This window comes from Pristiophorus japonicus, chromosome 10, assembly GCF_044704955.1.
Source record: "Pristiophorus japonicus isolate sPriJap1 chromosome 10, sPriJap1.hap1, whole genome shotgun sequence".
Lineage (NCBI taxonomy): Eukaryota > Metazoa > Chordata > Chondrichthyes > Pristiophoridae > Pristiophorus > Pristiophorus japonicus.
The window spans coordinates 191,795,918-191,807,949 of NC_091986.1; the positions used below are offsets into that span (position 1 = coordinate 191,795,918).

At 45.9% G+C, this 12,032-nt stretch overlaps 1 protein-coding gene across 1 annotated transcript; it reads left to right on the forward strand.

Moving 5' to 3' along the window:
• The first annotated feature begins 1,860 nt into the window (after positions 1-1,860).
• On the forward strand, positions 1,861-10,610 carry LOC139274883 (nucleoside hydrolase-like). Its single transcript, XM_070891608.1, has 5 exons — positions 1,861-2,043; positions 7,354-7,533; positions 8,867-8,978; positions 9,565-9,701; positions 10,263-10,610. Exons 1-5 carry the CDS (start codon positions 1,861-1,863, stop codon positions 10,608-10,610), a joined length of 960 nt encoding a protein of 319 aa, XP_070747709.1.
• Positions 10,611-12,032: the final 1,422 nt, after the last annotated feature.

Consider the following 12,032-nt stretch of genomic DNA (forward strand, 5'->3'; position numbering starts at 1 on the left):
CTTACTAGCTCATGGCACCGGGAGTATTCCGGAGATTGCTACCTTTGAGGTCCTGCTTTTTAATCTCTCACCTAGCTGCCTGCAGGATCTCATCCTTCTTTCTACCTATGTCATTGGTCCTGATTTGGACCACGACCTCTGGCTGTTCACCCTCTTCCTCCCAGAATGCCCTGCAGCTGCTCGGTGACATCCTTGACCCTGGCACCAGGGAGGCAACATACCATCCTGGAGTCAGAAACGCCTGTCTCCCCTGATTATTGAATCTCCTACCACTATAGCTCTTCCATCCTTCTTCCTTCTTCCTCCCCACCCACGCCCCCCCCCCCCCCACCCACCCCCCAACCCCATGCAGCTGAGCCAACCGTGGTGCCGTGGATTTGGCTCTGGCTGCACTCCCCAGAGGCACCATCGCCCTCACCGGTACTCAGAACAGAATACCGGTTCGAAAGCGGGATGGACTCATTGGAATTCTGCACTACCTGCACATTCTTAAGCTGTGTGGTGACCACCTCTAGAAACGTGCTATCAATGTAGCTCTCAGTCTCGCGAATGCACCTCAGTGACTCCAGCCGCTGCTCAAGCTCCAAAACGTGGAGCTCAAGTTGGTGCAGCTGGAGCCACCTCCTGCACACGTGGTCATCCAGGCAGAAGAGCTGAGGCAGCGCGGAGGCGGGCAGTGTTACGGAGGTGGAAAAAAGTGGTTTTAGTTATGCTGCGGATAGGTGTCTGGAAACTAATTTCAGCGTCAAATATGCCTCTGAGATTGCGAACAGTCTTGTTCACCCTCAGATTGATGCTAGGGAGAAGGATGGAGTCAGTGGTTAGGGAATGCAGTTTGTAGCGGGGACCAAAGATAATGGCTTCGGTCTTTCCAATATTTAATTGGAGAAAATTTCTGCTCATCCAGTACTGGATGTCGGACAAGCAATCTGACAACGTCGATACCAAGCAGGGGCCGAGAGAAGTGGTGGAGAGGTAGAGTTGGGTGTCGTCAGCGTACATGTGGAAACTGACTCCTGTTTTCGGATGATATGCGTTTCTCCAATGTGAAGTACTTTGGAATATTTTCTACATTAAATGTTTTATATAACCCACAAGTCAATGCTTATAGATTGAATAGCTGAATAAATGAACAAATAACTTGTTTGCACTTCATTGAAATCCTGATGATCCACACAGAAACCTTCCTTACCTAGAGATCAGCCATATCCTGGATACAAAGGTCAGGAGATAGGGGTCAAAGACATGTTTTTTCGGGTCTCCGCTCCCTTTATGTTGCACCGGAATGTTTGGGTTTCCTTTGGGTTGGATCTTGGGGGGGGTTGGGATGGGGGTAGCAGAGCTGCACCTGCAAACATGTAAATGAGGCAGTGGGAACATTCCCAGTCTCCTGCCCAACTTTCTTTCTTGTTAGCCCATTGGACACTGAAGTGGAGGAGTGTCCGAATAAGGCGAGATTCTGCAGGGGATCCGGCAGGAGGAGTTCGGGCAGCTCAGAAAGTGAAACAGCAGGTTGTCAGAGAGCAGCAACCATAAAGCCCCAATGCCAGTGGCTGGGAACACAGCTGGGGGCCTGCAACTTTGCTCCAATTTCCTCCCTTTTTACCATTGCTTAGGATTTGTACCCTCGACCACATAGGGTAGGAAATGATAGTGACTTGGACCGACCGGCATGGAGGTGGGGTGGTAAGACCAGTAAAACCAGTCCTATAATTTCTTAATAAACAGCATTGATATTTAGTTGAACTATCGACATTCGAAGAAGTACTCTTGTAACTTTTAAGCTATCAATTATTATTAAACTTTACATTATTAAATGGTGCCTTTTAAAAAAACACTCTCTGGTCTTCAGGTTCTAAGATGGCAAAGAAGCTTTTGCTCTTGGATGTCGATGCTGGGGTGGATGATGCCCAAGCCATTATGATGGCTCTAGCAGCTCCTAATGTGCAGATCCTGGGTATAACGTGCACTCATGGAAACACAGCACTTGAAAACGTGTGCAAAAATGTGCTTCGAGTGCTACAACTTTGTCAACGGATGGAGGTAGGTGACAAAGAGCAGAGGTACAAGTATCTGTGACTGTGACTCTTTGTGTCTTTTGTTCAGTAACAATTCAGTTCATAGGAGAACAAAAGGTATTTATAGCCTCTAAAAATATATACGTATATATATATATGTGTATGCAGTCAAAATGCTTATTAATGATGGTAGGCCAGCAAACATGGAGTGTTTGTGTATGTGTGTGTGTATATTTCAATGATTTTGTCCGTGTTGAGTATATAAGTATGATGACGTCCCTTTTACTTCTGTTGTAGACTCTCTATTAAACCTGCATATTGAGCTAATTGAAAATGGATCTTCTTATAGATATATTTCGACACATACTGTTGTGTATCTGTAAAGCATGCACTCCCATGTTCCGCCACCAGGGAGCTCATCCCCTGAAGTCACAAGGGATCCCAGCATCCCTTGAGAGCGCTGTATATAAGCCGGCCCCTAAGGCCTGTTCCTCACTCTGGAGTGTCTTATTAAAGACTGAAGTCACTGTTACTTTAACCTCCCTGTGTGCAGCCTCATCTGTGTTAGGAACACAATAACTGGCAACGAGAATATGAATCCAACGCAAAGATGCAGCAAACTGTAGGCATCCTGGAGAAGTTCTCGGATGGTGAGGACTGGGAAGCCTATGTCGAATGGCTTGACCAGTACTTTGTAGCCAACGAGCTGGACAGAGAAGGAAGCGCTTCAAAAAGGAGAGCGGTCCTCCTCACAGTCTGCGGGGCACTGACCTACAGCCCCATGAAGAATCTTCTGGCTCCGGTGAAACCCACAGATAAGTCGTATGAGTAGTTGTGTACACTGGTTTGGGAGCCTCTTAACCCGAGGGAGAGCGTGCTGATGGCGAGGTATCGGTTCTACACGTGTCAGCGATCTGAAGGTCAGGAAGTGGCGAGCTACGTTGCCGAGCTAAGGCGACTTGCAGGACAATGTGAGTTTGATGGCTACCTGGAGCAAATGCTCAGAGACTTTTTTGTACTGGGCATTGGCCACGAGACCATCCTACGAAAACTTTTGACTGTAGAGACACCGACCCTCAGTAAGGCCATTGCGATAGCATAGGCGTTTATGTCCACCAGTGATAACACCAAACAAATCTCTCAGCACACAAGTGCTAGCAATGTTCATAAATTAACTGGAACTGTGTTTGCGAGCAGAAATGTACAGGGCAGAACCCACAAGTCTGCAACTGCCAGCAGGCCTCAGGTGACCCAGATGACTCAGAGTCCCCAACAATGGATGAATGCAAGGCAATTCACACCTTGTTGGCGTTGTGGAGGCTTCCATTCAGCCTATTCATGCCGCTTCAAAGGGTATGTTTGCAAGAGCTGTGGAACAATAGGGCACCTCCAACGAGCTAGCAAATGAGCTGCAAGCTCTGCAAAACCTGCTAACCACCACGTGACAGAGGAAGATCGGTCCATGATGGATCAAAGCAATTTCGAGCCTCAGAGAGAGGAGGCAGATGCTGGAGTACACGGGGTGCACACATTTTCGATGAAATATCCACCTATAATGCTAAACCTAAAATTGAATGGCTTACCCATAGCCATGGAACTGGACACTGGCGCTAGCCAATCCATCATGAGTAAAAAGATATTTGAGAAACTGTGGTGTATCAAGGCATTCAGACCAGCCCTCAGCCCCATCCACACAAAACTGAGAACGTACACCAAAGAGCTTATCACTGACCTGGGCAGCGCCATGTTCAAGGTCACCTAAGAGGGCACGGTGCACGAACTGCCAATCTGGATTGTCCCGGGCGATGGCCCCACACTGCTTGGAGCTGACTGGGCAAAATCCGCTGGAACTGGGATGACATCCGAGCGCTATCACATGTCAATGAGGCCTCATGTATCCAGGTTCTTAACAAATTTCCTTCCCTTTTTGAGCCAGGCATTAGAAACTTTTCCAGGGCGAAGGTGCAGATTCACTTGGTCCCAGAGGCACGACCCATTCACCACAAGGCGCGAGTGGTACCTCACATGATGAGGGAGAGAGTGGAAATCGAGCTGGACAGACTGCAACACGAGGGCATCATCTTCCGAGTGGAATTCAGCGAGTGGGCCAGCCCAATTGTTCCAGCACTCAAATGTGATGGCACGATCAGGATTTGCGGTGCTTATAAAGTAACTATTAATCGTTTCTCGCTACAGGACCAATACCCGCTACCTAAGGCAGATGACCTATTTGCGACGCTGGCAGGAGGCAAGACGTTCACCAAGCTCGACCTGACTTCGGCCTACATGACGCAGATGCTGGAGGAGTCTTCGAAGGGCCTCACCTGCATCAACACGCACAAGGGACAGTTCATCTACAACAGATGCCCGTTTGGAATTCGGTCGGCTGCAGCGATCTTCCAGAGGAGCCTACTCAAGTTGGTACCACACACAGTGGTCTTTCAGGACGACATATTGGTCACGGGTCGGGACACTGCCGAGCACCTACAATACATGGAGGAGGTCCGCCAGCAACTGGATCACGTAGGGCTGCGGCTGAAGGGGTCGAAATGCGTCTTCATGGCAACAGAAGTGGAGATTTTGCAGAGAAAGATCTGGCGGATGGCACTCGGCCCACAGACACCAAGACAGAGGCTATCAGGAACGCACCCAGGCACAGAATGTCACGGAGCTGCGGTTGTTCCTGGGACTCCTCAACTACTTTGGTAACTTCCTACCGGGGTTAAGCACCCTTTTAGAGCCCCTACATGTGTTATTGCGCAAAGGTGAGAACTGGGTATGGGGAAAAAAAATAAGTAATTACTTTTGAGAAAGCCAGAAACATTTTATGCTCCAACAGCTGCTTGTATTGTATAACCCGTGTAAAAGACTTGTGCTAGCATGTGATGCGTCGTCGTACAGAGTCGTACAGTGTATTACAACAAGCTAATGTTGCGGGGAAGTTGCAACCTGTCACCTATGCTTCCAGGAGCTTGTCTAAGGCCGAGAGGGCCTACAGCCTGATTGAGAAAGAGGCATTAGCGTATGTGTTCGGGGTAAAGAAAATGCATCAGTACCTGTTTGGCCTCAAATTTGAGCTGGAAACCGATCACAAGCCCCTCACATCCCTGTTCGCTGAAAACACGGGGATAAATACTAATGCCTCAGCCCGAATACAAAGGTGGGCACTTGCGCTATCAGTGAATAACTATACCATCCGCCACAGGCCAGGCACCGAGAACTGTGCGGATGCTCTCAGTCGACTACCATTGCCCACCATGGGGGTGGAAATGGCGCAGCCTGCAAACTTGTTGAAGGTGGCACAGCCCGCAGACTTGTTGATGGTCATGGAAGCGTTTGAAAATGATAAATCACCTGCCACATAGAAAATAGGTGCAGGAGTAGGCCATTCAGCCCTTCGAGTCTGCACCACCATTCAATAAGATCATGATTCACCTCAGTACCCCTTTCCTGCTTTCTCTCCATCCCCCTTGATCCCTTTAGCCGTAAGGGCCATATCTAACTCCCTCTTGAATATATCCATTGAACTGGCATCAACAACTCTCTGCGGTAGGGAATTCCACAGGTTAACAACTCTCTGAGTGAAGAAGTTTCTCCTCATCTCAGTCCTAAATGGCTTCCCCTTATCCTTAGACTATGTCCCCTGGTTCTGGACTTCCCCAACATCGGGAACATTCTTCCTGCATCTAACCTGTCCAGTCCCATAAGAATTTTATATATTTCTATGAGATCCCCTGTCATCCTTCTAAACTCCAGTGAATACAGGCCCAGTTGATCCAGTCTCTCCTCCTATGTCAGTTCTGCCATCCCTGGAATCAGTCTGGTGAACCTTCGCTGCACTCCCTCAATAGTAAGAATGTCCTTCCTCAGGTCAGGAGACCAAAACAGAACACAATATTCCAGGTGAGGCCTCACTAAGGCCCTGTACAACTGCAATAAGACCTCCCTGCTCCTATACTCAAATCTCTTAGCTATGAAGGCCAACATACCATTTGCCTTCTTTACCGCCTGCTGTACCTGCATGCCAACTTTCAATGACTGATGTACCATGACACCCAGGTCACGTTGCACCTTCCCTTTTCCTAATCTGCCACCATTCAGATAATATTCTGCTTTTTTGTGTTTTTGCCCCCAAAGTGGATAACCTCACATTTATCCACATTATACTGCATCTGCCATGCATTTGCCCACTCACCTAACCTGTCCAAGTCACCCTGCAGCCTCTTAGCATCCTCCTCACAGCTCACACCGCCACCCAGCTTAGTGTCATCTGCAAACTTAGAGATATTACACTCAATTCCTTCATCTAACTCATTAATGTATATTGTAAATAGCTGGGGTCCCAGCACTGAGCCCTGCGGCACTCCACTAGTCATTGCCTGCCATTCTGAAAAGGACCCGTTTATCCCGACTCTCTGCTTCCGGTCTGCCAACCAGTTCTCTATCCACGTCAGTACATTACCCCCAATACCATATACTTTAATTTTGCGCACCAATCTCTTGTTGGGACTTTGTCAAAAGTCTTTTGAAAGTCAAATACACCACATCCACTGGTTCTCCCTCGTCCACTCTACTAGTTACATCCTCAAAAAATTCTAGAAGATTTGTCAAGCATGATTTCCCTTTCATAAATCCATGCTGACTTGGACTGATCCCGTTACTGCTTTCCAAATGCGCTGCTATTTCATCTTTAATTGTTGATTCCAACATTTTCCCCACTACTGATGTCAGGCTAATCAGTCGATAAATATTCGTTTTCTCTCTCCCTCCTTTCTTAAAAAGTGGTGTTACATTAACTACCCTCCAGTCCATAGGAACTGATCCAGAGTCGATAGACTGTTGGAAAATGATCACCAATGCATCCATTATTTCTAGAGCTACGTCCTTAAGTACTCTGGGATACAAACTATCAGGCCTCGGGGATTTATTGGCCTTGAATCCCATCAATTTCCCGAACACAATTTCCCGCCTAATAATGATTTCCTTCAGTTCCTCCTTCTCACTAGACCCACTGTCCCCTAGTAAAGTTTCCTGCTTTCTCTCTGTCTCTTTTTTTAAATAGTGGTCAGGATGTTTGAAATCTGGCTGATTTTCTCCCTTCATATTTGAATTGTATAAATCCTATTGTAGCTTAGCATATGCAACAATACTGAATCTGGGAACCACCTGATTTTTACAGCTCACTCACGCAATGCATATTTACCAACTAAGCTATTCAGGGGAGCTGTTATTTCAAATTATTTTCCATCTTTCTTGCACTTTTATGGTTTTTAGTGAACAGCAGACATGATGTATGCTTAGTGTTTCTGAAAACTATGTTTCCGTGTGTGTACAGATCCCAGTTTACCGGGGTGCAGGTACCTCCCTCCTTGGAGAACTTCTGCATGACCCTGCTTACCATGGAAAGGACGGGCTGGGTGATGTTCCAGACCCTAATGCTCCCGGGCTGGAACACATACAGGCTGAGCATGCGGTGAATGCCATGATCAGGATAGTCACTGAACATGCCGGTGAGGTGAGATGTGCAGGCTTTGGGAAAGCCAATTACTTTCAATATTTACTTTGGGAGCACATTGCTGGTTTAAATGCAGTAAATTTCAGTGAGCTCGGGCTACAAATTCAATATAGCCCAGTTTGAGGCGGTGACATCGCCTGGTCGCTGAATTTAGCGCTGGGCGATGTTTACCGCCTCCAACCAGGATATTCACTTTTGAGCACACCAAGAGGAGGCCTAAGGGGAAGTGTTCCACATCCCTCTAAGGGCACTAACCCTGACTCCTGGGGTGCTATCGCGGGAGCGCTGCTGAAGATCTGGCTCTAGGCGCTGAGATTTTGGTTTCGTCAAGGAGAGGTCAGCTGGAACATCTGAAAAGTTACAGAAAAGCCAAGGCAACTAAACAACAGTGTTCAGCATCTAGAATAGATGCATTAATGGAAAAAAACATCATATTAACTGCCCACCTGCTCCCCCTCGGACATATCCCTCTGGTAGCTTCTCCGTGATGTCTGCTTTCCCTGTTGGAAATAACACCAGGTGCTACGGCAGGCGAAAGCAGTCAAGTTCGCGACTGTGGCACTACAGGAGCGTTGCACACTCGGTGACATCACCAAGTGGGTGGCGCTAGAGTGTGCAGCGCTACCTGTTAGCGCCGCCGCTAAACCTCTGCTGAAGGTCGCGGGAGATGCTGCCCGCGCGGCGCTCGGTCGGTAAGAGCTTAGCAGCCCATTAGTGTCCCTCTCAGGCGCTAACAGGTGGTGCAAAGGTACTGAATTTCTAGCCCCTGGTCTTTTGCATTGGGGCAGAGCTATGTAAGTGTCAGGCAGAGACGGGTGTATCTCAGGAGAGGCGCAAGCGATCGAGAAAATTTGCTCGTAGAGATGTTTCAGCGTAAAACCAGCATAAATGAGTTCCACGCAAATTTCGTCAGGAAAAATATGCTCCTATGCCATAGTTAATCCAAAAAGTTCCATGATATTCTAATCAAGTCTAATCAAGAACAAGTCATAATTTGCCTGATGAGGACAAGAATATTTGGCTGTCTCAATTACAATGTGAACTAATAATTCACCAGTTGTTGTAAATAAGGAAGAAGAGCTATTGTATGGAGATTTAAATTGCCTCTCACAACAAAACATTTTATATTAACAGTTCTTAAGTGGGTTGAATAGAGTTGAATACTCATTGAACTTTTGTAAATGTAACATGTGATGCAATAACTTGGAAAAGTCCACAAACAATGTAACAGTTTTTAATCCGATTGTAAAACTAATTCTTCATCCCATTACAATATACAAAGGACTGAATACCTCACTGCTGTTATCCTAAATCCCTTTCCATCATCTTGTAGGTCTCCCTTGTTGCTGTTGGACCCCTGACCAATGTGGCCCTAGCTGCCAAAATGGACCCCACTTTTCCTTCAAAGCTGAAGCGTTTGTATATCATGGGAGGAAACATGGAAGGTATGCCATACAGCCAGCTTTACTGACGAAGGGTCATCGACCTGAAATGTTAAATCTTTCTCTCCGCAGATGCTGCTTGACCTGCTGAGATTTCCAGCATTTTCTGTGTTTATTATAGCCTGCTTTACTGTCTTGTCTGAGATTATTGGGCACATTCAGCTCGCTCATCTGATAAATGCCCTGCCTCAGTGTGGAACTGAGTCAGGCAGGCAGCTCCCACCATCTATCTCCAGTCTGGTTGATTTAGAAAAGTCTATCAAATCGAGTTCCGGCCTCTAAATTCTATCCAGTGACTACTGCAGTAAGTTAAAGGTGAGGAAAGGCTTGTGCTCCGTTCTGCTGTCACCCATGACTAAATATCCTGCCAGGAAATTGTCCTGACACGTGAAGAATGGGTGAGTCATCAAAGGGCTAAGTATGCATGTCAAGTCATGTGACATCATCAGCACCGACCCGCAAACGAGCAACTTTTAAAGCATCAGGGTGATTTATTTGGGGGTTTTTTGCTTGACAGCCATTGTAATGGCCACTCTGCATTCGGTCAATTTTGTGCTCTCGAACTTTACCCCGATTGCTTTATTTCCAGCCAGAGGGAACGTGAGAGTCTGCAGCGAGTTTAACTTTGTCACAGACCCGGAAGCAGCCTCCATTGTTTTGAGCCACTTCACATGTCCCACTTACATTGCCACCTGGGAATACACTCTCCGCCATCGATTGCCATGGGTAAGTTGTTCAAAAGATGCAAAAACGATCTCAAAACAAGAATTTGTTGCTGCACCTGCGCATTCTGTTCTATGTTATTGGGCTTGTCAACATAGGAATTAGCATTAGCACAAATGTTATCATGCTTAGTTTCCTATCAAATAGAATACAACAAAATCCGTTCTGGTTTCTTCAATCCTTTCACAAAAGCAAACCCAGTTATACAAATCACAGCGGCCATAGATTTTGAATTCTGTCGAGCCCTCCCTGCTGGTTATCTCTGAAGATCTAAAATAATTACTTATTTTTGTGTGCTGCCAAATGGAGGGAAAGATGCATGAAGAAAGATTGACGATCCTCTTGAAAAGAGAGGACTGAGAGGGGGACTGGAGTGACAAATGAAGAACAACAGAAGAAAATAGGAAATGCAACAGCATCTTTTTTTTACCAAAAGGGTGCCATTATATGGAACAGGTTACCAATACAGATGGTGGAACAAGAATCCTTAATGGGCTTCAAGAAGGAAGCAGACAGTCTTCTCCTGCCTGAGGTTTCTATATCACAATGTTTTTTTAATTGCAGGAGTTTTTTAAGAAGTGGATAAATCTAGATACTGAAAAGGCTCAATTCATGAAGAAGATAACTGCCCTGACTGCCGACTATAGCCAAGGTGATCAAGGCAGTAAAGAGTTGCATTTTGGGCAAGGGTTTTTACCCTGTGATTCATATGCAATGGCTGCTGCAATTGATGAGTCTATTGTCACAGAGGAGGCACAGTATGGGGTAAGCGTGGAATTGCATGGATCATTGACCAGAGGGATGATGGTTCTGGATACCCTCGACCTACTGAAACTTAAACATAAAGCTTTTGTCTTCTTGAAATGTGATATGGAAAAAATTAAGGAGCTGCTGATGAATGCTGTGAAATAGGATTCTGCAGGCTGCAAATGAAAGGAAAGAGCGAAGAGGCAGTACCAGGGCCCTACATTTCATATAGTGTGAATGGGCATTTATACTTTAATGGAATTTAAACTTAATTTCAACAATATGCTGATACACTCCTAATTTTTATCTAGCATTAATAAGCTGAGCTTTTAAATGGGCACCTATTATAACCTGATAAATATAATATGGAATCATTAAAATGCTTGTGAATACTTTGAATGCCAAAATGAACAACAGGTAAAGAGTTAAATAAGAGACCTGCATGAATATTGCGAAGATTTGTTTGATTATCTTTAGGAACTGGGGAGTATTAAGCAGAACTTTCCCTTGGGAGATTAAACGGATGGTGTAAGAAAAATGGACTGGAATTTATATTTTTGTCTCTTTTCATGACTCTGCCCCTGCATCAGCTCATCTGCTGCTGAAACCCTGATCCATGCCTTTGTTACCTCCAGCCTTGACTATTCCAATGCTCTCCTGGCCGGCCTCCCATCTTCCACCCTCCAAAACTCTACTGCCTGTATCCTAACTCACACCAAACCAAGTTTACCCTAACCCTGTGCTGGCTGATCTACATTGGTTTCGATCCGGCAACGCCTCAATTTTCAAATTCTTATCTTTGTTTTCAAATCCTTCCCTGGCCTCGCCCCTCTCTATCTCTAACACCCTTCAGCCCGACAATCCTCCGAGGTCGCGGTGCTCCTCCAATTCTGGCCTCTTGCACATCACCGATTTTAATTGCTCCACCATTGGCGGCCGTGCCTTCAGCTGCTGAGGCCCAAAGCTCTGGAATTCCCTCCCTAAACCCTTCTGCCTCTCTCTCCTCCTCTAAGATGTTCCTTACTTTTGGTCATCCATGCTAATATCTCCTTTTTGTGGCTCGGTGTCAAATTTCGTTTGATAACGCTCCTGTGAAGCGCTTTGGAATTTACTACATTAAAGACACTATATCAATGCAAATTGTTGTTGTTTATTAAGATGCCTAATTTGGCTGTGATTACATTTTGTTTGCATCAGAAGTTTGCATTTCAAGTTATCTGAACACTACGCGAAGAACAATATAGTTATGGGAAGCTGTCTGCATTTAATCTGATATAGTAAAATGCTACACTTTGTACAAATGGGCTTTGTTTGTGTTGAATATGGTGTATTGGCATTGATTTTCAATAGAAACTGGCACATGTTATGAATCAATAGAAAATAAAAGTAGCATGTAATTAAATTGTTTTAAATGTATTTATTTCCATGAAACCTTGAATCGGTGGGGAACGGAGATGGCGGGGGTTGACGGTGTGAGATTGCGAAGGGGTGGGGGTCAGAGTTTGTGGGGGCGGGAGTTAGAGATTTCTTCGGCGGCGGGGGGTGGTTCTGGAGATCGTAGGTGAGTGATCGTCGGGGATCTCGAGG

Bases quoted from the DNA above. Each gene is read 5' to 3' on its own strand.
- LOC139274883 (XM_070891608.1), top strand. From the start codon at position 1,861: ATGGCAAAGAAGCTTTTGCTCTTGGATGTCGATGCTGGGGTGGATGAT. The intron at 2,044-7,353 runs GTAGGTGACAAA...GTGTGTGTACAG, and splicing joins AACTTTGTCAACGGATGGAG to ATCCCAGTTTACCGGGGTGC. The intron at 8,979-9,564 runs GTATGCCATACA...CTTTATTTCCAG, and splicing joins CATGGGAGGAAACATGGAAG to CCAGAGGGAACGTGAGAGTC.